The following is a 24,499-nucleotide window of genomic DNA, read 5'->3' on the forward strand; positions in this document are numbered from 1 at the left end:
ACCTGTCTATTAATTTCAAGCATCCCTTGACTCCCAGAGACATCTGGTTACTTATTGGAAAAGAGAATGGTATATTAGATAGAAGTTTAATCAGATTCAGAATTTACTTTATTCAAATCTACATATTTGTTTCTTTCCCAAATCAATTTTTTTCCCAAACCACCTATTTCTCCAACTCTAGGTTCATATGTACAGTTGCAGGTTCACATATAAAGTTAGAGTCATGGAGTATATGTTGTATAATTCTATATAACATGGTTCAAACCACTAATCCTTTAATCTTAAAATATCATCTATAAATCATATGTTCCTACATTTATAGAATCCTGTTTTTTCCAATGAAGACTGGGAAAATTTTTCCAGTTCCCTTCCCATGTACAGAATTATTTCTCTAAGAATTACAAATCATACTGCAAGTATTAGAAAATGATCTGTACAAAAATGTAACACAAATAGTTGTGTAAGTTGCCTAAGTCTTTATTTTCAAATAGATTAAAATACACATCATTGGTTGACCCTTAGCAGCTATTTTTAAATGTTCCAAAAGTGTCATGTTCATTTATAGGAGGATTATTAAAGAAGAGCATCATTTTTTTTCTCTTGATACAGTTAGATGTACTCTGGATTCATTAGATTGTTGTCAGAGAATTGGTCCAGAAATCTTAAGTTTTTAAAAAAGATTTTCTTAGTTTTATTTCATTTTGAAGAAACCACACAGACTTGAGCGATATCATCATATTCATATGTTCTTTTCAAAAAGGTATCTGTTAATCTTAAGCCAGAGACACTCTAAAATGGAAAGAAAGGATAGACACAGTGATTAAAGTGATTGGAGAGAGAATAAGGCTAAAACCAGAGCCACTTTAATATCTTACTTGTAGTCCCTGCACTGATGATAGCAGCGTAAGTGTCAAATATAGAGATGAAGTAGGATGCAGTTTGCCCAGTTGTCTTCCTGACACACCACACCAGTGAATTGAATTAGTATTGCACATTTCCAAAACCAGATCCATGGTCCTTTCACTGCTAGATAAAATGTATACATATAATTTAATACAAATACCAGTTTTTTAAAGATCCAGTTCATATCACTTTTCTTACTATACCAGTTTTTCTTTTTGGCAATTTTAGAAGGTACACATCATGATTCATTCATCTTATGCACACATTTCTATGGTGTTGAATTTCAAATACAGGGGCAAAGATTGAAAATTTCCTTTTGAGAAGTCTTTTCTGGGAATCACTTTACAGTTGGGCAAGTGCCGCTAGATTCTCTTATGCATATTGGCCTTTCATAAATAATATTGACCTAATAATTCATACCCATCCATCTATACCTCAGAAATTCTGGTTTTTTTGGTTATGAAATTATAAATGGCATTACAATTGAAGAAAGATAGGATGCAGATGAATTAGAGATTCCCCAGCTTGGTTTATATGATATTCAGTAGTGAATTTTAGAAAATTTTAATTTTAATTGATTTAAATATGAAGTATTAAAGCAAGGTACAGAATGTCTTAGTTCATACAAAATGCTACTCTTGTTAACAGAATACATGTCACATATACATATTATGTCTGTGAAAGCTTGGTTCACGAAACGTGTCTAGATTCCTACAGCATACTAACCTACAAATATCCCTATCTTAGTTAATGGGTTGTACAAATCAAGTTCTAAATATTTATAATGGAAAGTTCAGCAAAAATACACATACCAACCTTCTTTATATTATGCTAAATCATACTGTGGTTTGTTTATTTTTCGCTTGTGTGTGCACCTAGCCACTATGTGCATATGTGGTGTGTGCACCTAGCCACTGTGGCTTATTAAACAATGAACCACAGTTAAACAAATGACTTGGTACAGTTTATTAGATAAGGTACAATCGCACTAGCTATGTTAAAAACTAAAGTTATCACATTAAACTGTAATTTTGAATCCAGTCAATAATTAAAACTAGAATACAACTTTATCCTTTCTTATTAATACATACACCTCAAATGTTGTGAAATAAATCACTTTTGATTCTAAATCTCAGTGATTGAAGGTAGGATTACTGGCAATCTATTTGTAAAAATATTTCTAAGAGCCAATTGCTTCAACAAAATAAATTTAACCATAATATTATGAATCTATTTTGTGAATTTCATATTAACATTAATATTTTAGTACAAACAACCCTCGCTTAACAATAGCCTTGTTTAGCAACTGTTCAAATTTACAATGGCACTGAAAAAGTAACTTTGGCCAGTCCTCACACTTACGACCATTGTAGGGTCATGTGATCGAGATTCAGATGCTTTGCCACCAGCAGGTATTTACAAACTCCACAGCATCCCATGGTCATGATAGCCATTTGTGCACTTTACTGCTGGCTTTTGACAGACAGTCAATGGAGAACCTGGCAGTAAAATCACAAGTCATGGACATGTGATATCTGATTAACTAGTCAATTGATTAGTGATAGACTTCTGGTTCTAATTGTGATCATTAGGTGAGGACTACCTGTGCATCTAAAAATAATGATCAAAACTTACTGAGTGAGCCATCTCTACAGAGCTTTTCCTTTGATTGAAAATAAAGATTCCATTCTGAAAATCCAAATGAGCAAGGGAAAGTATTGCATTACCTGCAGTTTGTTATTTTACAAGTGATGTTGAAAGGCTCTTCCAGGCTGACTGTGTCGGGTATTGTCTCCAATGAAAGCCTCACATCACCGTAACCTGGAGCCTAAGGAGTATTAAAAGCTTAGCAAAGCATGACTGATCATTCTTACAGTATGTGCCATCAAGTCATTTTCAACTCCTAGCAAAAACAAAGCAACATAAGAATATCTTTGTGCACCTTGTCTAACCTCAATGTACAAAGGATGAAAGTGTAAGCAATTAAATTAACCTTTCAAATGTCATTGAGAGACCATAATATCTTCCTTTGGCTAGGTATAAGCAGGAGGAATCTTCATGAGATTCTTTCTTTTTTTTAAAAAATACTTAGAATCATATATATTCATGAAATAGTGCATTAGTCACCAGTTGCAAGCTATACATTCTTACAAAGGGAGACATCCAATATAATATTTACAAATTTTATATTTTCTATTTATTTTAATGGCATCCTCCAGCTGCTATTATTCCTCATGGACTATGTTTTAAAGACAACATTTTTAATATTCTTTTTAAGGATATTAAGAGCCTTGGTGGAGCAGTGGGCTAATGCCTCCTTAAGTAACACCAGCTGCCTGCAATTAGTGCAGGTTCGCATCCCACCAGGCTCAAGGTTGACTCAGCCTTCCATCCTTCCGAGATAGGTAAAATGAGGACCCAGATTGTTGGGGGCAATAAGCTGACGTTGTAATAATGCCGCTTGGTGTGTGTGTGTGTGAAAGCCCTAACAAGCAGGCATATACATAGAATGAAGGCTACTGCTAAGCTTGTAAGCCGCCCTGAGTCTTCGGAGAAGGGCGGGATATAAATGTAATAAAAATAAATAAAAATAAATATAAATGGAATTAAAATTAAAAAATTAAAATTAAAAATATTGTACTGCCATTTGCATGAGACCACAAAAACATTCCTATTTCAAGGATGATTTCAATGGACTGGGAAACGTTAGGTTATCTAATGGTTTCTGGGAAACCTGCAAGCAAGGCACAAAGGTGATAGCTTTCTCCTACTAGCTGCCTCCTAGCATCTGATATTGATTCTATATACAGAGGCTCCGCTGAGACATCCATGCTATTACAGACTGATAATTCTATGCTTCATTAATCTGTCTAATCCCTTTTAAAGGCACTTAAGCAAATGGCCATCATCCTACAGGGCCATCTTGTGGAATGAAAGCAATGATATAATGAAGAATAAGGGATATGTTCATTCCAACTCTTTTAACAACAGATGACAAATGTAAAAAACCCACATATAACTTGGCTTTTTGGTACTTCTGAAAATTGTTCCTAAAAAGGTGTTTTCTGAAAAAAATATAGGTAAATATTAAGACACTAATTTATCATGTACAACATTCATCATGCTCAGTGTGAATTGTCAGCAGACAGATTCTTCACTATTTTTCCTTTTGTTCACAGCAAAGAAAATGCAGCTTAGCTTTCTTCAAAGAACATCATAAAAAAGGACTTGCCATTCTTTGAAGTTGGCTGGTTTGCAATCTTCCCTTTTCACCCAAATTTGTCTTCCATACGATATCGAGCTTCCCAATAACTGTTACACCTTTAATAACACCAACTTTTTCTGAAAATTCCTGCTTGGGTTTCAGACAATATAAATACTGGCGTGTATCCATTGGTTGTAAGTATGTTCTTGTACCAAATGTTGACACACTGGAGGGAAAGTAAAAGTTCACCTTAGTTTATACTTCAGATTTGGATTTCTAGCTAATTCATTTAAGAATCGGTCTACAATTATGGCAAATAAATTGACACAAAGAGAAGGAAAACAAAATCACTCAAAATTAAATTTGAAGCCCTTGTGCTTTAGGGGTTAAATTTTTGGGTTGGCATGAAGAAACCAAGGTTCTCCAGCCTAATCATGGAAGGTCACCGAATGACTTCAGGCTGGTCACTCTCATCCCAACTGTAAAGGTAAGTGAAAGTGCCTTGGGAGAAGTGGGACGGGACAAGGGGAGAAGAGATGCTGCCTACTAGGAAATGATAAGAAAGGGCATAGCCCACAGCCACATAATAGGTGGAGAATAAGGCTCAAAAGGAATCTTCCCCTTTCAGACTTGCTAGTTTCTGTTAAAGTAACCTTATAGTACAGCCTTACAAAAAGGAACATTACGTCATCTGGTCCTGTTTCATGTCTGTTCTACCTCAAAAAGCTAACACCAACCTATCTCAGAAAGGGTTGCTGAGAGAAAAAAATAGGAAGATGGAATGTTGTATAGTGTTGTGCTCCTGAATGAAAGGTAAGATAGGACGCTGAGCTTGTCGATCAGAAGGTCGGCAGTTTGGCGGCTCGAATCCCGAGTGCCGCGTAACAGAGTGAGCGTCTGTTACTCGTCCCAGCTTCTGCCAACCTAGCAGTTCGAAAGCACCTAAAAATGCAAGTACAAAAATAGGGACCACTACAGTGGGAAGGTAACAGCGTTCCATGTGCCTTTGGCGTCTAGTCATGCCGGCCACATGACCACGAAGACGTGCTGGCTCTTCGGCTTTGAAACGGAGATGAGCACCAGCCCCTAGAGTCGGAAATGACTAGCACACATGTGCAGGGGAACCTTTACCTATATATAACTATATATATAGGTATATATAGTTATGTACTACAATCTATGTGGCAATTAAGAAGTTTTTAAAAAGAATTCCAAGTTTTAAAAAAAATTTAAAAATCTTTAAAATACTAGTTTTCCCTCACATGTTAACAGATGCAGAATATTCAGACATAAAGTTTATTCAATTTCTGAATGAGGTACTGTAATCCAAAGAACAGTACTACTAATAAACTTTGTATCACATCATACACAGATAAAAAACTTAATGCTTAGGAATATAAAACACATTTCTATTTCTGTTACCAGTGAGAGACACTCTTCATCTTGCAAAAGCTTTTAATTAAATAAGCGGTTAGGGTTTTTACATAACAGTCCATTTTACGTAGAGCAATATCTTTTATAATCTAAGTTCTTCATAACTGCAAACCTAGGTGAGTGGGTGCCAAAAAATCACAACCATAACATTTGTGATTCTTAGCTCATAACCTAAGAAGGTTAACCTAGGGAAAGGAAGAAAATCTAAAGAAGAAATAGACAATTTGATGCTAAACTGCCCTCAGTACTCCTAATATAGGGAGGCACAGTACACAGAGCCTATGTATAGAAACAGTTCCAATTGGATACACATATTTTTGCTTTCTATGGGTAGATGTAAATACAGCATTCTCAAATAAGACTGGCTACAAACAAGTCTCTTACCTGTCCCTATCTTGACTGACTGCATTTAATTCTGCTACATTGTACATAATAGACGGTTCTAAGGATACCTTCTCCATAAACATTGGAGAGCTTGTGATATTCTGAATCTGAGCTTCCAAAAACACTTCATCAGTCTGAAAAATCAAGAAAAATGCTTAAATAAAAAATAGTCTGAACTGAGAAAAGTTCCAGCCCTTTAAAGGTTTGAAAAACATTCAACCACATACACAGTTAGTTTCATGCCTGAAAAATCAAGGTCACAGTAATTAAATGCGAGAAAAGTCTTCATCCCAAAGGAGAGCAATAGAAGCAAAAAAAGTTAGTCAACTGGAATTGTGCTGAACAATGGGTGTGGGGCAATTTCTTACATTATCCTGCCTTAGGATAAGGTCTGCATATTGATCTACAATCACATCAATTCAGAATTCGTCAAAAAAGGAAAGTATGTTTAAGAAATGAGAAGTGACTGCAATGCATATGTACACATGCCATGCCAGTGATATATCGGACTACATACAAAGAAAATATGGGATTATTAATGGGGAGCTTTGCTACTGTTTCTGACAGTATGCCAACTATCCAAGAAGCTCTGGCACAGTAAATGCTAGAATCGCTATTTACTGTTACATTTTATTCCTACGAATTTCTTATGAAGCTCTTACACGTTAATATTATCACATAGGTTAATTTTCTTATTATCTCAGTTATTTCTTGCTCTAAGACTTCCAGTAATAAGCATGTGATCTTACTTTTATTTTCATGACTGAACAGTTTGACAGTGGACTCTGCCAAAATAACTAATTTAGCAAAAGATTAGTTGTCATGTATTTTAAAAGCCCACGCTTGTCCTCACCTTTCACAAAGATTTACAGACAAAGACATACTATAAAAACCATGCAGCAGATGCAGTCTTTATGTGTGTGAACTCAACTGGATCTAATTTCAATTAAATCAACTCCCTAGGTAAATGTGCAGAGGGTATTAGCCTGAGTGGTTATTTTTTTCACAGACAGAATGCAAAAGTACCTGAGTAGCACTAATGTAATCTAGTACATCTCCATATATTAATTAGTTCAGATATTAATATCTTTAATTAAGTTCATTAATAGAGTTAATGAACATACTTCATCAATAAATTATATCATTTCAATTATATGTCAAAACTTGAAGTAAAAGACACAGAAGGAGCATAATGAAAACAAGCAAAAACTATTCATCTTCAGGACTGAAATATTTATAAATCATTAAGTGTCAAGTAAAAGTGAGTCAATGTTTTAAAAATAATTATCATAATTTAGCAGTATGCAGAGATTTATGGATGTTTGCATGTGAACTGCATGATTCCTCTTAGCAGCAAAATAATTCTTTATGTTTTCATTCTCTCCAAGAGCTTAGTGCTGCAAAGCAAAATAAAGAAGCTAGTTTTTTCAAGCAGAAATCAAAACCTGTTGATGATTAAAGAGGCTAGCATGGTAGAGATGAAAACAGCTACTTGATCAAGTCTCCTAATCACACCCTGCTCTTCAAAACATATGCAAGGAAAATTTCACAGCATGTTTTCTATTGCTAGGCAAATCTTTTTTTTTAAAAAAGGCCTTTGAAATCTGCAGTAACCCTTCTCACATGGCTGCTTCATAAGATGCTTCTGGTTGTCTCTGCACATATGTAAAAAAAGACTACATTGCTTTGAGGATTCAAAAAAGAGGTTCATATGCGCTCCCATGCATTGCAAAACATCTCTTTTAAAGGATTTGTGCAGTCCTAATGTGTAAAAACATGTTGAATAATTGTAGCAAACTGCACAATAAATTTTAGACTATTATATCCCTGGATGAACATGAATATGGACAAACTCCAGGAGACGGGGGGGGGGGGGAGAAGGGAGCCCAGCATGTATGGTCCATGGAGTCGAAAAGAGTCAGATATCATTTAGCAACTGAACAACAACAAATATTCCTGGATATTGACGAGATCAGCAAAAAAAAAATAGACTCAGTTTGGATGTTAATACTTAATCCCAATATAACATTATTAAAACTATTGCAGGGCATATGGTACTGGGACTGCAAACCCCTTCCATTCAGGTGCACCTTAAAAATGTTCAGAGCTCTTCTTCCCATTTTAGATTAGCACACAATCCATGTGTTTTCTGAGTTCTGCAATACTTCAAATTAATTACAATTATGAGAATCAATTTAATTTTACACCACTAATTATGGCTTACTTGCATTACCCATAGTTAAGATAGATAAAGATTTCGATGCCATACTAAAATGTGGTCAATTCTGTCCCCTTCCTAAACACACTGGAAGAATTCAAGGAATTCAAAAGGTCATGAAGATAATAAAAATGTAGAGCTATGTTTGAATGCAGCCTTTGTCAAGCAAAACACCAGTGACAAATTCAGTTATCTTGCTTCTTAAGCATTTGAGCTTAATTGCTCCCACATTTTCCAGTATCTGATATTCAAAACGTTCTACTATTCTGCAATAATATCTTATAAATCCACTAAATCTAATCTCTGGGGTTTCCATATATCCCTCTAGTAGGTTTAAAAAAGAATCCATTAACAAAAAATTAGCAATAGTTCAGTTGAATGAAGAAAGCAAAATCAAGTAATATAATGAAAAAGCAAAGTAGAATACAATGAAGCGAGAACTGATTAATCTTAGTAGTAATTTTATTAGAGCAATATGTTTCATAGGAAATTTGTAGATTCCACTATATATATATATATATATATATATATATATATATATATATATATATATATATATATATATATATATGTATTTATAAATTTGAAATAAAATCACATTGCACTAATGTTATAGTAAACATTGCCACATGCATTTAGGATTGGAAAGCAGCATAAGCATGTGAAGAAAAATGCAACAGTTCTTAGACTCTCTCCTCCAATCCAGTGTCTTCACAAAAAAGTAGGTAACAGAAACCTAATCATGATGTAATATGATATAAGTCTATATGAAGGGCTGCATATACTTCATGCTACTCAAAAAACAAAACACACCTTTTCCCTCAAGCCATCCAAACTGAGAGAAACTACTAGATATATACATAAAAGAAATTTGAATACTTGGCTGGATACAAAAAATTACAAGAGGAAGTAAAATGGCTGACAGATTTCTGTTTAAAAACACCTTCTGCTTGACACAATGCTCTAAATATGTTTCATAGCAGTTTGTAGGTTTCAATTTGTCCCAAACTTTTGTAACTGGGGGAGGGGAAAAAACCTTTAGTGAAAAACCTGCACAAAGCAAACGTTCTAGTTTTGTCAGCAGAAAAATATTTGCTAATGTTTTCCACACAATCCTTTTGATTTTACATACTTTCTTTATCATTTTGCATAATTTATGCTGGCTTTGTTAGTCATGAGAGAGGGCCATGTAAAATATAAGACCAGTAGTTTTTACTATCAAACAGCAAAAAAAATATTCAAATTCCTGTTTGGCTTCAGAATTTTTCAGACAGCTTTTGGACATTTTCCAATGTTACTATATTTTAAAACTATGAAAGCATATACTGTATTCCCTAGAATGCAAATTTATTTCCAATTAAAAATTGTGTTTTTTTCCATGTTACACAAACAGCCTTATGTATATAATCTTGTAGTAGTGAAATGTACCTTGAGAATATCATGTGTTGCTCTATGTTCAAGCAAAAAAAAAAAGGAAATTGTTTGTTTTTGAGAGCATGTTACTGAAAACTAATGAAAGCAATGGATAACAAGGAAAGAGCTAATGCATATGGAGAGCTGTTTTTCCCCTACCCTCACCCAATATTTTTGAACAAAAAAAAAGCAAAAGGCAATATTTATGGTCAGTACAGCAAACATTGCTTTTCCATTATATTTGAACAAAATGTTAGTAACAGGCAGAAAGACAAACAGAAGACAAGCATACATACATATTTATAAATAATAAATAAAAATTACCACAGAACTGAGGTCACTCTAATGGGAAAATAAAAAGAAAAACATTAGAGAATTTAGGGTTAAATGTTAAAGAAAAAGGAGGATAACCACGTTTCAAATAAAATGCATATTTTTGCATTTTTTTGTGTATTTAAACAAGACAGCATTAGTAAGAGAAAAATGTACACTGCAGTAAAATGAAAAGGATCACTAATAAGACATTTGACTTCTAAATAAGACTTGTGCCAGCAAATGGTATAACAAAGGAAAAATTATGTGGAATGATAAAGACAGTAATTGCACAATGAACACACTGGTAAACTAGTACATGCTCAGGAAAGAGGTTCTACATGGAAAATATCTGGGTTTCTTTTCTTTTAGGGTTTCATCTTGTATACTGTCTCTCAACATGGAAGATTTCCATAAGAGAAACCAAATCTGTTTACTTGGCATACAACCAAGTCCAAAGTTACACCGCCCTGAGTCCTTCGGGAGAAGGGCGGTATACAAATTAAATTAAATAAATAAATAAATAAAAGCACTGTTGAGGAAATATAATTTTAAAAATGCATCCTCCACTCAATTACATACATTGAAACATGAAACTGGCTTCAATTTCTCAACTTACTTTAATTTGTTGAGGCATATTTTCTTTTTCTGTATGCAGCTGTTATTTAGCCTTCTGTTTGTTCATTCGTTCGTTCATTCATTCATTCATTCATTCATTCCATATTCTGCAAATATTGTGCAGAAGACCTATGAAAATCAAATTAACTGTCCATTTTCTGCCTCCTGTCACAGTTTTTTTTCCTCTCTTTAATTTGGCAGGTGCAGGAGAGGCAGCAATGCTATGGAGCAGGCAAGAGTTGGGAAAAATCACAGAAATTTTATTTCTTGCTTGCTAAGACCATTCTTCTCTAAGTAATACTTCTGAATACAGGTCCACCTTTGGGGAGAAATATTGAGTAAAAATACTCAATACTTTCAACATTTCCCCCATGTCAAAACATATAGCAATTATAAATGAGTAGATTAAAAAGGGAGTAAATTGTATTTACTCAGCAATTTTTGCTCAGTTATAAATAGGGATACACCCTTCCATGCGCACCCTCACACTCACTCAGATATTCCATTGTCACAGAACCTCTTAGGTAGCTATTTTATATCCCCAACATATCTAAATGTATTGTCAGGATTGACATCCGCATTTTGCACATCTTTCATGCATGCAACATCATACCAAGGTCCCCAAAGGCTCCATTGTGCCATAGACACATTTGATGTCCCATGTTGTATTGATTATTTAGATTCTTTCGATTTAAATTAAATTATTTAGATTCTTTAATGTAAAAAAGTGAGTAAGCTAATTTGTTATTTACAGGAATGTTTGGATTGTATGATTGTATGTACAGGAATGAATGGATTTGTATACACACAGAAGCATTCTAAAAATGGGGCAAAAATGGGCTGAAAAAGGCAGGGGAAAAAACTAAGGTAGTAAAGAGTATCTTTCAAGGTATCAGCCTGTACACCATAGTTAGGACCTGAATCATTTAATCAAGTTTAAAAGAAGGTAATAATTTCTGATACATATATTTACAGAAGAAAAGTAAGCAAGACTTAATAAAACAACTCCAGTGATTGCTGGTTTCAAAAGCACAACATTCAAATCCTTTATATTTCCTTCTCTGAAGATGCTCAAGAAAAACCTCAGCCACATGGATATTTTATCACTGGGCATGGCCACCACACTCTCATCATTTTGTGAGAGTGATATGGTGTGCTATCAAACTTCAAAATGTGCTATTTGGGCCAAAAATGGCTGGGGATATCTGACACAGATTTAAACAAAATAAGCTCTATTTAAATGAACTGTTCTTTCAATTACTTTTAAAACCATTCTTTTACTTTTCTTTTTGTTTGATTTTCTTCTTAGTTTTGTGATATTCTCTTTTTTATATTCTCTTAATCCATAAAAATTATCATACTCAAAAGATCCTTACTATCCTTATTATATGAAGAAGATACCCAAGTACAGGCAGAAGCTGGCTAAACAGTCATGTTGATAAAAAAGCTGGGCTTATTAGTTTATCTCAGGCAGGAGATACACAAAAAATCCTGACACCTGGCTAAATATAACACTTTCCATTAAAGGCATCAATTTTTACTACTTACCTCAGCATTGTAGAATTTAGTTTTAACATCTAGTGGTTTAAGGACCTGCAGAAAAAAATAATAAACACTAACAGAAGATTTACTAGATTCCTTCACTGGTATTAATTTTACTGGCTTTTGTTTTTCTAAGTCCAACTGTATATCTGAGTCAAACAGAAGATACCATTAAGACTGTTGCCTGGAGGCTGTAAGAATCTGGATGGAGAAGAACAGTTTAAAATACAATTCTAGCAAGAGTGAATAGCTGTGACTTTGGATGTCATTTGAGGCCAATTATTTTCTCTTTTAATTTTGGAAAGGGTTGTGCTCTCTCATGCTTAACTGGTATGCAGTTTGGAAATTTTCCTGAACTCATAGCTGCTTGTCAAAGAGCAAAATTCAGACAATTACATCTTGTGTACCAAATGCAATTTTTCCTAGATCAGAAGGCCCTCCCCACAGTCAATCATGCCTTGATCATCTTATGAGTACGGTACTATTAGTTCTTACAGAAAGGGATATCCTTCAGAACCATTTGGAAGTTACAGTTAATCCAGAATGCACTACAGGTTCTATATTATCTTCCCATGTGACATCTCTAGTGTTGTACTAGTTACCAATTGACTTTTGGTGCAATTCAAGGTACTGATTTTATCCTTTAAAGCCCTCTATGGCTCAGGATCCAGGATTTTCAAGGCTGTCTTCTATCATTAATATCTGCTCTTTCAATAAGAGGTAGGACGGAAAAAAAATCCTCCATGTCCCTACACTTAAGAAGGGCTTCATCAGGGACCTTTTTCTGCCAGTGCTCCCTTCCTCAGCATTCTTACAAAGCTCAAGCTGTCCCCAGTTCTATTACAATTCCAAAAAGTTATGAAGATTTATACAAAGATGAAGCATTTTTATCCATGTGGGTTCAATACGATTTGTTTCAAGTAAGCCCAGCTTTCCATGAAACTTTCATGTCATAAACTGGGCTTATCTGAAAAAAGTACCAGTATGGATAGAAGTTTTCAATCATCTTCAGAAAATATTATGCTATTTCTGTAGTGTCAGTTACACAATCTAGAGATTTCCTAAACTTGGTGTTATTAAGTCTCAATGGATGGTTGCATCTTCCAGCCTTAAATGAGTAGACTCTAGAATACGAGAGAAGAGAACATATGCAATTTTGCTTTAGTTTTTATTAAATGTAATCTAATTTTGTTCTATCTTCATCTATTTTTAAGTAGTGATTAAAATGTAATATTTAGTTTGAAAAACTAGCCCATATGTATGAGTTTTACAGAGTGAATAACACAGTGATGAAAACTACTTAGCATCCCACCAGCACAATCATGGATCTTTGGTCCAGCGCTGCATACTCCTCTGGATCCCCCTCCTTATGTGCATCAAACCCTTTTCCAGGTAGTTTATTTTAGGAGTGATATATTGTAGCACAAACAAGTCCAATATTAAATACAACCTAAACATTCTCCCCTCCCAGATTTATCTTATAAACATTCAATATTTGGGGAATAAAGAGATGCTCCTGACAGTTAGTGTCAAGCCCTAGCTTGCATTTTCAATACCTGGAACTTGAAGAACTTTCGGAAGTACATCTTTTCACCAGTCTGTGTGGTATAGTTTACGGCACATACCAAACTGAAAGACACAAATAGTTCAGTGGATTTTAACTATTTGGGATAGGGACAATGTATATCTGTTATGTATCTGTCTGTCTGCCTATCTATTACAAAGTATAAATGATGAGTATGTGCTTACGAATATAAGAAAATATAAATGTCTCACATGTGTGTCCCTATTTCCTTTACTTCATGATGGATTACATCATCAATGCAACAGTCCTGCTTCAGTTCTGCCACTGCAGCACTAGAGGCGGAAAGGTTTAAGCGCTGTGAACTTGTCTGTAGGTCAGCCTTGGAAGTTGGAACAAGAGCAAAAAAAAAATCTCATTAAATAAAAGAGTAAATAAATTTTGGAAGACACCCATAGAAATGAATGGCGTTATATCAGAATTATAGAGTGGCTCAGAGAATAACAGAAGTCAATACTGTTCTATTAGAAAATTCTCATCTTCACATTTTACAGATGGAACAAGACATACTCAACAGCATTCTACTAAGGTCATATTTATAAGTATGACTTGCTTACATTATGTAACCTGACTTTTCCTGGCCTAAAAACAAACTGGCATTTGGTGGTCACGAGCTGTATTTCTGCAAATGGCTGGCAGGTGGCCCATCACCTGTTGGCAGGGCTGGATTTATGGGATAGTTTGGTGGCATTTCTTTGTTTTTAATTGCAGTATGTCTATTTTACAGTTTACAGCACAGCTATCGTGCATTTAGTACTCCTTTGAAAATGTCAGGAAATTATGCTGTTAATTTTTTAGCATTCGGAATTAGCAAAACAAGGAGAGACATGGGACACAAATAATCCCTGAACTGTAGTTTGCCCGGTTTGCTTTAGTAGTAAAACTGACATATATCTACTATATAGTTTACATTAATTCTGGCTAATACATTTAAGTTGGTCATAGTTAAGCCGGAACTGGTGAGATATAGGGATTAAGGTGCTGGAAGACCACCAGGGAGACCAGACTTAAGTTCGCACTCAGCCACAGAAATTTCCTAAGTGACCTTGGGGAAGCCCCTTTCCTCCCCTGAAAAATAAGTGGAAAGAATGGTAAGTATGCTGCCTTGAATTCATGAAAGAAAAGTGTCCATAAATCTAAATAATATATAAACTCAAAATCCAGACATTCACTAAGTAAAAAATTTTCATTCAAAGTTGAGAAGAATTCCAACAATAACTGATTATTAAGATTATTAAACTGTTAGCATTTTACATAACAGTTTACCCATAAGTAAATTCTTGGGCAAAATGTACTGGAAAGATCTGCTACAAAAGCATCACTGAGGCCAACTTTTTATTACACAAAAAGTTTGCAAGGTAGAACTTCCAATGGATTACATTTTTAAAGAAAGAAAAAAAAAGTGCAGAACAAAGGTATTTTCCAGGTTTTCTTTAAAAATCCTCCTACTAAAAGAAAAAAGAAAACATGCCTTTATATTTTCTCACATTTGTGGACTAAATAATCTTACAACTTACAAATAGAAGAATTTTAATGTATTAAGAGTGATTATAGAAAATGAAGCATACCTTTACCAAAATGTCTTTTACAACTTGGTGACTGTCATTATGAACGCTAATGTAGCTGGAAAATGTTTCTCCTAAGAATATATTTCTGTTCAAACAGGAAGGGGAAAAAGATAATAAAGTTAAAAAATATTTTTTTTCTTTCTCTAGCTCTGATTCATTTTTACATTCAGGCATTAGACAGTCTACCCTTGAAAGATTTCCAAAGTTTCTGTAAGACATCTCCCAGGTCAGTGACCTCCAGATATGTTGTTCTGTAACACTACAGAGTTCTCAAATAAGGTCATTGATTAGTGCACGGGTGTCAAGCTCGCCGTGTCACGTGACGTGTCGCTACGTATCGTGACTTTTTTTGCATTGCCGGAGCTGGGGTGGGCGCAATCTCCATATGATGCAACCGGTCCACGGGCCAGCAGTTTGACTCCCCTGGATTAGAGATTCTGACACTTAACGTCTAACAACCTGACGATGGCTATGCTCATGCTGTTAGTACTGATGAAATTGATTAAACCTGTAATTAATTATGAACCTGTGTCTTATATAGATTTTAGCTATAGCAGTTTGTTGTATGACAAAACCAGCAGAAAATAAATTAAGAAAAAGCAGAATTAATAAAAACTGACAATGTGGAAAATGTGTAAGAATGTAACATAGAAGTTAAAAAAAATTAAACATGCACAGAAAATAAAAGCCAATAATCACACTCTTGCCCATGCATACTAGTTGCTAGGAAACAATATAAGGAAAAAGCTATTTATATCATATCCATCATACCATAAGTTATAAATAGTTTTTGAACTTCCAAGCTGCAACTGGTGGACCACTGTGGGAAACAAGATGCAGGATGTTTCCCACAGTGGTCAATGCTTTCAAATATAAAAATGTTTGAATATTTCAAGAGTCTCACTGCACTACTAAAAATGAATATAAGGATTTCATTTCATTCTAGAAAACAGTTGTAACAAAGAAAAAGAGAAACCTTAAAAGCCTAAATTTATTATTGCAGGAGATTTTATCATTTTATCATTATAGACAGAATATTATATGTACACACAGCTATGTTGTGGGCAGCGAGGGAAAAGAAATTTACAGGTAGTCCTTGGGTTACAACCACTCATTTAGTGTCTTTCAAAGTTGCAATAGTGCTGAATGAGAGGGACTTACAACCAGCCATCAAAGTTTCAATCATCACAGCATCCCCACAGCCATGTGATCATGATATGGGTTTTCGGTGCCCAGCTTGCAATTATGATGTCACTGGTTATGTGATTGTGATTTCTGACATTCCCTGCCAATTTCCCACAAGCACTGTCAACGGGGAAGCCAGAAGTTGGAAGCTGCTCCTGCTCCCACCACTTTTTTGCCTGCGCACATTCTGTAGCACCTGCCTGCAGCTTTCCATGCTCCCTGGCAGCATCCTATAGCTGCCCATGCCTTATAGTGCCTGCCTGCAGCACTGCTGCCCTGGACAGTCTGCTTGCCTGGGACAGGTGCTTCTTCCCTACTGTTGACCTGTTCAACCTTTGGCCTACAACAATAACCAGGACTCATTGCTAAGTGATCCGGTCATGTGATGTTGCACTTTATGACTGCATTATTTAGTGATGGAAATTCCAGTCATAACTGCCATCATAACTTGAAGACTACTTGTATGAAGAGAATTAGATGTTTCTGATGCATTTTTTCCTTTTTTTGCTCATTACTGTTGTTGTTGCTTCCCATTGAGTATATTTATTTTGAATAAAGATAATAAACTCAAGAAAAGGAAAAAGAGGGAGGGAAGACAGAGGGGAAACAAAAAAAATTGTTCTTATATTAACCAGAAATAAAGCAGATATTCTTGTGCTGAAAAGTTAGTAACATACATAGTCTTTGAAAAATAGTATTTGAATTAGTTTATGAGATTTCTCCTCTCAAAAATACAACTAAGTATGTAGTCAGACAGCATACGGTAATTAACTCAATAAATCTAAATCTATGTACAAATTCTTACCCAAAATTCTGAGGCAATGTCAACATTTCTCCAAGCATTAATGTTTCTGCTCCTTTTACAGTAGAAGGATCATCTTTCATTAATTGATTAAATAGATCACCTGAAGAATACAGAATTATGTCAAGTCAGCCCTATTTAAAATGCAAATTAATTAAAGAATATATCTATGTATATCTATATCTATATATCAGAATATCTGCAGCTCAGAATTGATCTGTGGAGTCCTTGGTGCTTTCTGAGCTTGATTGTTTTTTTTTTTTGGGGGGGGGGGGCTTGCAGACATTCCATTACCCAACTAGGTAACATCATTAGTGTGAGTATGCATTAAAGCTATGAAACACACAGGCTATATGAAAAGGATAACACTATCATACATTAAAGAAACCATCATATGTAGTACAGACAGCAGAAGACTAGCAGAGCACATTCATGAATACCAACTAGCAGAAGACACAATGAAATATTAATTTCACAACATATGAACAACCTTAGCCAGTTTCAGGCAGGAAGCTGTCGGTACTCTAGATCCAAAAATGCTAGGAAATTCCTGGAACCTTGGTATTCAGACAAATGAACCACCAATAGACACATAGAAATAAAGCATATTTACACACTTTTCAAAAAAGACAATAAAAAAACTAAGAATGAAATTAAGAAGATTAGAACACATATTTTCAAGCAGCTAACACCCAATATCCAAACAAGCAGAGATTAACACCAGGCAAAAAATAAAGCAGAAAATACCAAAATCAAAAAACTACGGTACCAAGAAGAACCCTCCCAACATTGGCAGGGCAAGTTACTACATATAAAGAGGGAGCAAACCCTATATACTCACTAACACTCATGATGTTACCTAATTGGCTAATGAAATGACTTCAAGCAAACAGCTAAGCTCAGAAAGTACCAAGGACTCCACATATATTCCCACACACATACACACACTTCACACATAGCATTAATTGTATAAGTCAACGTTTAAACCAAAAGAGCCAACACCAGAGTGATTTCATATCTGATAGATGGAAAAGCTGTCTCAATTATCCAGGTCATGGTTGTGCCAAAGGTGCTTTTCAAAAGGCAACTGGACTTTCTTGTTTTTTCCTCCCAAAACCCTTTTGTTTATCTTTATTTTATTTATTACAGATATTTATATATAATCTAACTCAAAACTGACACTTACGTTAAATTTATTTTAGAAAAGATATTTGCACTTTTTTGTTAAAAAAAACCAGTAGGATAATTTACCCTGGGGAATGAATATTACTTGCTTTGCCTATTATTCCCTGTCCACCCACCCACTCCCTACTCATCTGTAGTAGCAGGGGTGACAAGAAGACAACATATTCCAGCAGAGCCTAAGAAAACTTACTGCTTTAAAATAAAAGCCAAACCACTTTTCCCGAATGTAAGTACCTACCTAGTGTATAAGTAAGAACAATTAAACAATTAAAAACAATTTTAGCTATTTTTAAACATAACTTTATTTACCTGGCAGATCTCTTTCTTCACAAGTCACTGGTATATTGGTGAATAATGTAGGCTTGGTCAATCTCATTACTGTGAATGTAAAAAGCAAATTCAATTTAATATAGACTATAAATATTATAGGAACCTTAATCTTCAAAAAAATATAATACTTATCAGTCATTGCCCTTGGCATTTTATAGACTAGGGCTAGAGTTAGAAAATTATGTATAGATACTGTGTTTAATTAATGATGGCCGTTTCCCTGCTAAGTAATTTCTACAATGAACTAAATAGAAAAGGTATAAAACAAAATCCAAGAATATATATGGAAAAAAGCATATATAAAAATATGTGGCAGTTTTCTGACTGTTCCATTTTTTCATATAAAAATCTATCTGTAACGATTCTATTTTTCTGAATAATATTCAAAGCCAGTCAATAACAAATGAATATATTAACAAATATAAAAGGCAGCATAATTTCTTAAACATTAAGACAACAAAATTGTCTTTACTGTTAATAACATTTTATCAATTAGAGCCCTGGTGGCTCAGTGGTTAGAATGCAGTATTGCAGGCTAATTCTGCTGACGGCCGATTGCCAGCAGTTCGGCAGTTCGAGTCTCACCTGCTCAAGGTTGACTCAGCCTTCCATCCTTCCGAGGTTGATAAAATGAGGACCCAGATTGTTGGGGGGCAATATGCCGATTCTGTAAACTGCTTAGAGCGGGCTGTAAAACACTATGGAGCAGTATATAAGTCTAAGTGCTATTGCTATTGTTACTTCTTTGTTCCCAGATTACAATTATGTAAATGGGGAAAGTAGGTTGTAATTGAAGCTCTAAGAATGTCTAATGTTTCTTAGCTTTCTTCATTGAAGTTGGTGATGACTAACACAAGGAGTTATCATGAGTTGGTTCTGATTCATGGTTGCATCAATATATACATCGGATTCATTTTCTTTCAATATCTTGTCATCATAATGAGATTTGGAAGATTTTATTTTTCTACAAATCCTACCCTTTGTAAATTAGAACACCTTAAAACACTTGATGTATTTTTAACAGAGATCATCCAAGGAGCAGCAGTACACATTTCTATAATCAAAACACAGAAAGAATAACATTTTGACAGGTTTCAGTTTCTGCCTAATATTGGTACCAAGTTGAAGAAAGAAGGAAACTGAATACAGTACAAGCATACAGGTAAGTCCTCAATTTACAACCATAACTGAACCCAAAATTTATGTTGCTAAGTGAGAAATTTTGCCCCATTTTATGGCTTTTCTTGCCACAGTTGTTAAGTGAATCATTGCAGTTAAGTTTCTAGGAAGAAAACTACATATATCAGTGATACCTGTTCTGTGGTCTAAAATAGTGCTTCTGGAATTTGAAGATTAAACTGGATATAGGGAGGAAATTATATTCTTCTGACATATTATTTGTTGCAAAAATCAACAAACTGCATCACTGTCTGGTTTGGTGGCAGCAGTGCCTCAGATAGAAAGTCCATACAGAGAATGGTAAGGACAGCCGAGAAGATCATAGGAAGCTCGCTTCCTGGTATTCAGGATGCTGCTTATAAGTGCTATGCGCTTAGAGCTCAAAGCATTGTTAGAGACCTCACACGTCCACTTTACGGTCTGTTTCTGTTGCTCCCCTCTGGGAGGAGGTTTCAAAGTATTTCTAGCAGGACTACCAGATCCTGTAACAGCTTTGTTCCTATGCCATCCATCTGGTAAACTCGCAAAATTTGTTTTTCTCGCCATGCATATATATATATAACTCGAACTAGACTGTTGTTTCTCTGTGTCATATAATATATGTGGGTATATGCACAATTCTATATTTATTTATTTTTGTCATATTTATGTAGTATCAGAGGTGGTGATGCTGTATGTAACGAAATTTCATTTTAATGTCTGCCAATTAGTGTACATTCAAAGTGACAATAAAGTTATTATTCTATTCTATTCTATTCTATTCTATTCTATTCTATTCTATTCTATTCTATTCTATTCTATTCTGTTCTTATCGTGCAATTTACTATATAGAACACAACTAGGTCGTTTCTTATAATTGTGGCTCTTATTAATAGTACTGCCAGTCTTTTTAGTAACACTTTATTTGATCTTTAGATATGTCACTAATGAAAATCTAAAATTAGAAGTTCAAGTGAATCAAATCCAAATTTGCTAGTTATTTTATTTGCTCATATAGGGCTTAACATGGCTCAGACTGGGCTGTTCTCATTAGTATCATCTGACAATTATAGATCAAAATTGTAAAAGAGCACTGCAAACAAACCTCTCTTCTACAAACTCTAATCTGTGTATCTATTATCATTTCCCAATGACAGTAAAGAAAATGTAATCCAACAATGGGCATTTTCTTGAGCTCATCTTAATGTTCTACTAACATCTCAGCTCCCTAGAGGTTCCACTAAACAACTCAAGTAAGACTGAGCTGTCCATGATTTATGCTGAAATTTTTTTTATAGATAGGCCTTGATAAAGGCCTTTATTAAAGTTAACTACTAGACTACTCAAAAGAAATTTTAAATCCAGTACCTATTAGCATACAGAGATTCCAAAAGTATGTATCAGGTTGCAAAATTTTGTTTAACAGCTAGAGACACAAAGCACTCTTATAACTTCTGCAGGACTTACATGAATTAGTCATGTGAACTTTTGACTTACATGTCGCCTTATTATTCTATTACAATCATTTATTAATCTGTGTTATATACCATGTTAGCTTGTATTTTAAATTGCAGTGAAGTATTCATTCAGACTAATTGTACATTTTGTTAAAAAAGGTCAATAAAATGCTTGAGCCAAGGAAGAGGAAACATACTAATGTTCAATCAATTGAGGCAGACTCCTTTTTAAAATGTATAAAAATATCAAATTTCTCCATTAGTAATTGGAACTCAAAATGAACATTCAAGGAAACTCAAAGAAGACATTACAGCATATAACTCTGTCCTCCCTCAATCAACTGCCAACTGTATTGCCTAAGGTACTTACTTATCCTAATAGTACTGTACTCTAATAATAATCCAATACCAGGGTCAAGTATATTGCGAACAATATTTTTAAAACTCAAAATTTAAAACTTCAAATTTTAAAAAAATATTGACACAGATCGCCTTTGTATTTATTATTTAATATTTATACACAAATACTTTAATGATCTAGTAACAAAGATTCTAAACGTAATTATTCACATGCAGAATAATTCTTCCTAATGTCACCTTCTGAAATAACTGTACATTTTTTGGAAAACCTATAGTACAATACGTCTTGTAAAAATCAATTCATTTGCAAATACAAAATGAATCATATTAAGAAAATCATTTAAACAGTAAATTCAGAAATGATATGAGGGACAATCATAAGGATTTCTACTAAACAAAATATGGGTATTTTTGATCCTACAGAACTAGAAAAAATTAACATAGACATTCTTGTTTTTGCCTGTTATCATTTATAAGAAAGTATTAAATCCATAAATTCCATTTAGAGTTTATTTAGCATTATATTTAAACAGACAGACCTTGCTTGTTGCCTGCACAAACATTTAGGATTTAGATTTTAGCTTCATAGAGAATAGAAGAAATAGATCGCTTTGGGCCTAATACTCAACTAACCATCTGTATATGCTATCTACCATTTAGCCCTTTGTTGGTGAATGGAAGAGTGTGATTGGGAAATATACAGTAGAAAATATGCTCATTTTGGTTTATCAGATTCCAAGTTTTGCCTTGCTTTAGCTAAAAATTAGAAACTATGTATAATCCCATATTTGTGAACAAGCAGATTCATCTTTCCTTTAATGTTTAATTTTTTTCTAAGGCTGTTTGCAACATGTTCACAGTATAATATATCACAAAAAATCAAAATCTGGTTTTCATGTCTCTGGATTGTAGCATTACAAGATGGAAGTTCATTGTGTTTGATCATGCCATTAAGATTTACCCAAATATCCTCCAAAACCTGGTTGTTACAAATGGATGGTTCTATTATCCACCATGCTCTATAGAATACATGCAGCTTTAATTTTTTTAAAGTTCTCTGCAGTTCTAGAGATAACGGAAGAATGCTGCCTTTACGTTTTGAGCTGGGTAGAGAAACACTCCAAGTTCTCCTTAACTTGAATCTGTCATGTCCTGGTAGCTTTCCCAAATTGGTCAAGTCAGTTTCTCCATGCTCAGTGTGTAAAGTCTGTTCAGCTTTTATATTAGGTTGAAATTCCTTAAGCCCTTCTGTACAGTTATAACATAAGGAAGTGTTGCAAATAGTTTCTGAAGTAGCAATGTATTGTTTCACTTGTTCTATTTCTCTAACAGAAATAACTGGAGGAGCATTTTTTGGTTTAAGAGGCAGTTTACATAAAGTGTTTGGAAACCAGGGTATGAAGAATGGCAGCTGCCGCCTAGGAAATTTCTTCAAGGCTTCTTCTGCAATGTTTTGCAATGCTGCAGGGTCCTTTTCCCAAGCTCGGTAGTGCAGAACCATTTCCATCCTTGTACAATGGGAATCCATGTCTTATTTTAAAAGTTTTCTATATTGCTCAAAAGAATCTTATTCTGTGTGTTGTGTAGCTCAGAACAGGACCTAGAGCAGAAGTAATAAGATACTCTAGCAACTTTACCATCAAATTCACTGAGATTTTGTTAGACAATATTGTATTATTCTAATACAACATAAATGTATACCTTTGGAAAAATGCCTCCAATGGTATATGACACCATCAGTTTTATTAACAGCTTCTTCACAGTTCTGTTATTGTCACTGAGACCACAAGAGTTTTTATGATACCGATATGAAACAAGTGAGTTGGAATTATAGCATCTTTCGTTTTCAGTGCGAACAAATTTTGATCACATGACCATGGGGATGCTGCAATGGTTGTAAGTGTGAAACAGTCATAAATCACTTTTTTCAGTGCCGCTAGATCGCTAAACGAAAGGTTGTAGATCGAGGATTATCTACATTTGCTTTACAGAACAGAGTTACCAAGTTCTTTATTTGGGGTTTCTTTTCCATATTCCCTAAAAAGTCAATTTATTAGGAGAACCAGCCAAGAAGATACAAAATAGCTGGCTTTATTTTCATAAACTAACCATAGTATAATTGCTTATCAGACTTCCTGTACGGCTAAATGAGAATAAGAACCAGGAACCAACTTCTGCCTCGTCTGCAGAAAACTCACAGCCACATAGGAAGCATGGTTCTTCCCTCTGATCAAATTGAAGGGAGGGGATGAAACGCGTTCAATGAATTGCGCCTCACACACCTCCCATTTTTTACCAAATCATCCCTGCCACCCTGACCGAATAAGATATCGTAAAAAGCGGGAGGAAGCGCGTTACTTCTGCCCTTGCCGTACAAGAGAAAAACCGATCCCGCTTTTGTAGGATACCGTTTTTCTACCAAGCTTAGGCTTTTTTTCCCCTAAACCAGATGAAAATGACGATAAGCACCAGGTGAGGGGAATAGCTTAATACAAGGAGTCGAAAAACTAGTACCTTTCAAGGCCAAGAGATGTTCTTGTTTGGCTTGGGTCACATCCATTGCCTCAACCACGCCACTTGGCTCTTCCCTCCTTCAGTCAGGATCAGAAGCGGGCCGGCGCATCACTGCCCATCCGCCCTATAAAAAGAAAAAAACCCGCCCGCTTCTGGCCCGTTGTTTTCAGTCAATAGCGTTTCCCGGAAGACAGGTCACTACCGTACTTTCTTCCGAAACTACAATTCCCAACGATTCTTGCGATATGTTGCGCGGTTCGCCTTCCGCAATATATATATATACATACATACATATATTAAATGGCTACCGAGAACAACACGGACTGTCA

At 34.8% G+C, this 24,499-nt stretch overlaps 1 protein-coding gene across 3 annotated transcripts; it reads right to left on the bottom strand.

Annotated features, from left to right (window-relative positions):
• Positions 1–456: 456 nt before the first annotated feature.
• LOC310634319 (trafficking protein particle complex subunit 13) lies at positions 457–24,456 on the bottom strand. Of its 3 annotated transcripts, XM_083352583.1 has the most exons (14): positions 24,171–24,456; positions 22,530–23,256; positions 18,661–18,729; positions 17,170–17,269; positions 15,180–15,264; positions 13,806–13,933; positions 13,586–13,658; positions 12,036–12,080; positions 9,882–9,899; positions 5,927–6,060; positions 4,136–4,334; positions 2,631–2,731; positions 876–1,026; positions 457–789 (listed from the first exon to the last, which is right to left on the bottom strand). In XM_083352583.1, exons 2-14 carry the CDS (start codon positions 23,182–23,184, stop codon positions 697–699), a joined length of 1,851 nt encoding a protein of 616 aa, XP_083208709.1. In that variant the 5' UTR covers positions 23,185–23,256; positions 24,171–24,456; the 3' UTR covers positions 457–696. The 3 variants fall into 3 exon arrangements, with proteins under 3 accessions (XP_083208709.1, XP_083208708.1, XP_083208707.1); XM_083352582.1 differs by lacking the exon at positions 22,530–23,256 and having other exon boundaries at positions 876–1,023; positions 24,171–24,450; XM_083352581.1 differs by lacking the exon at positions 22,530–23,256 and having other exon boundaries at positions 24,171–24,449.
• Positions 24,457–24,499: the final 43 nt, after the last annotated feature.

Source organism: Vipera ursinii (assembly GCF_947247035.1).
Source record: "Vipera ursinii genome assembly, chromosome: 2".
Lineage (NCBI taxonomy): Eukaryota > Metazoa > Chordata > Lepidosauria > Squamata > Viperidae > Vipera > Vipera ursinii.

Coding starts and splice junctions, on each gene's coding strand:
- LOC310634319 (XM_083352583.1), bottom strand. CDS start 23,184: ATGGATTCCCATTGTACAAGGATGGAAATGGTTCTGCACTACCGAGCT. Junction 17,270..18,660: donor TGAAGAAAGAGATCTGCCAG/GTAAATAAAGTT, acceptor TGTATTCTTCAG/GTGATCTATTTAATCAATTA. Junction 15,265..17,169: donor ACATTGCCTCAGAATTTTGG/GTAAGAATTTGT, acceptor CTGTTTGAACAG/AAATATATTCTTAGGAGAAA.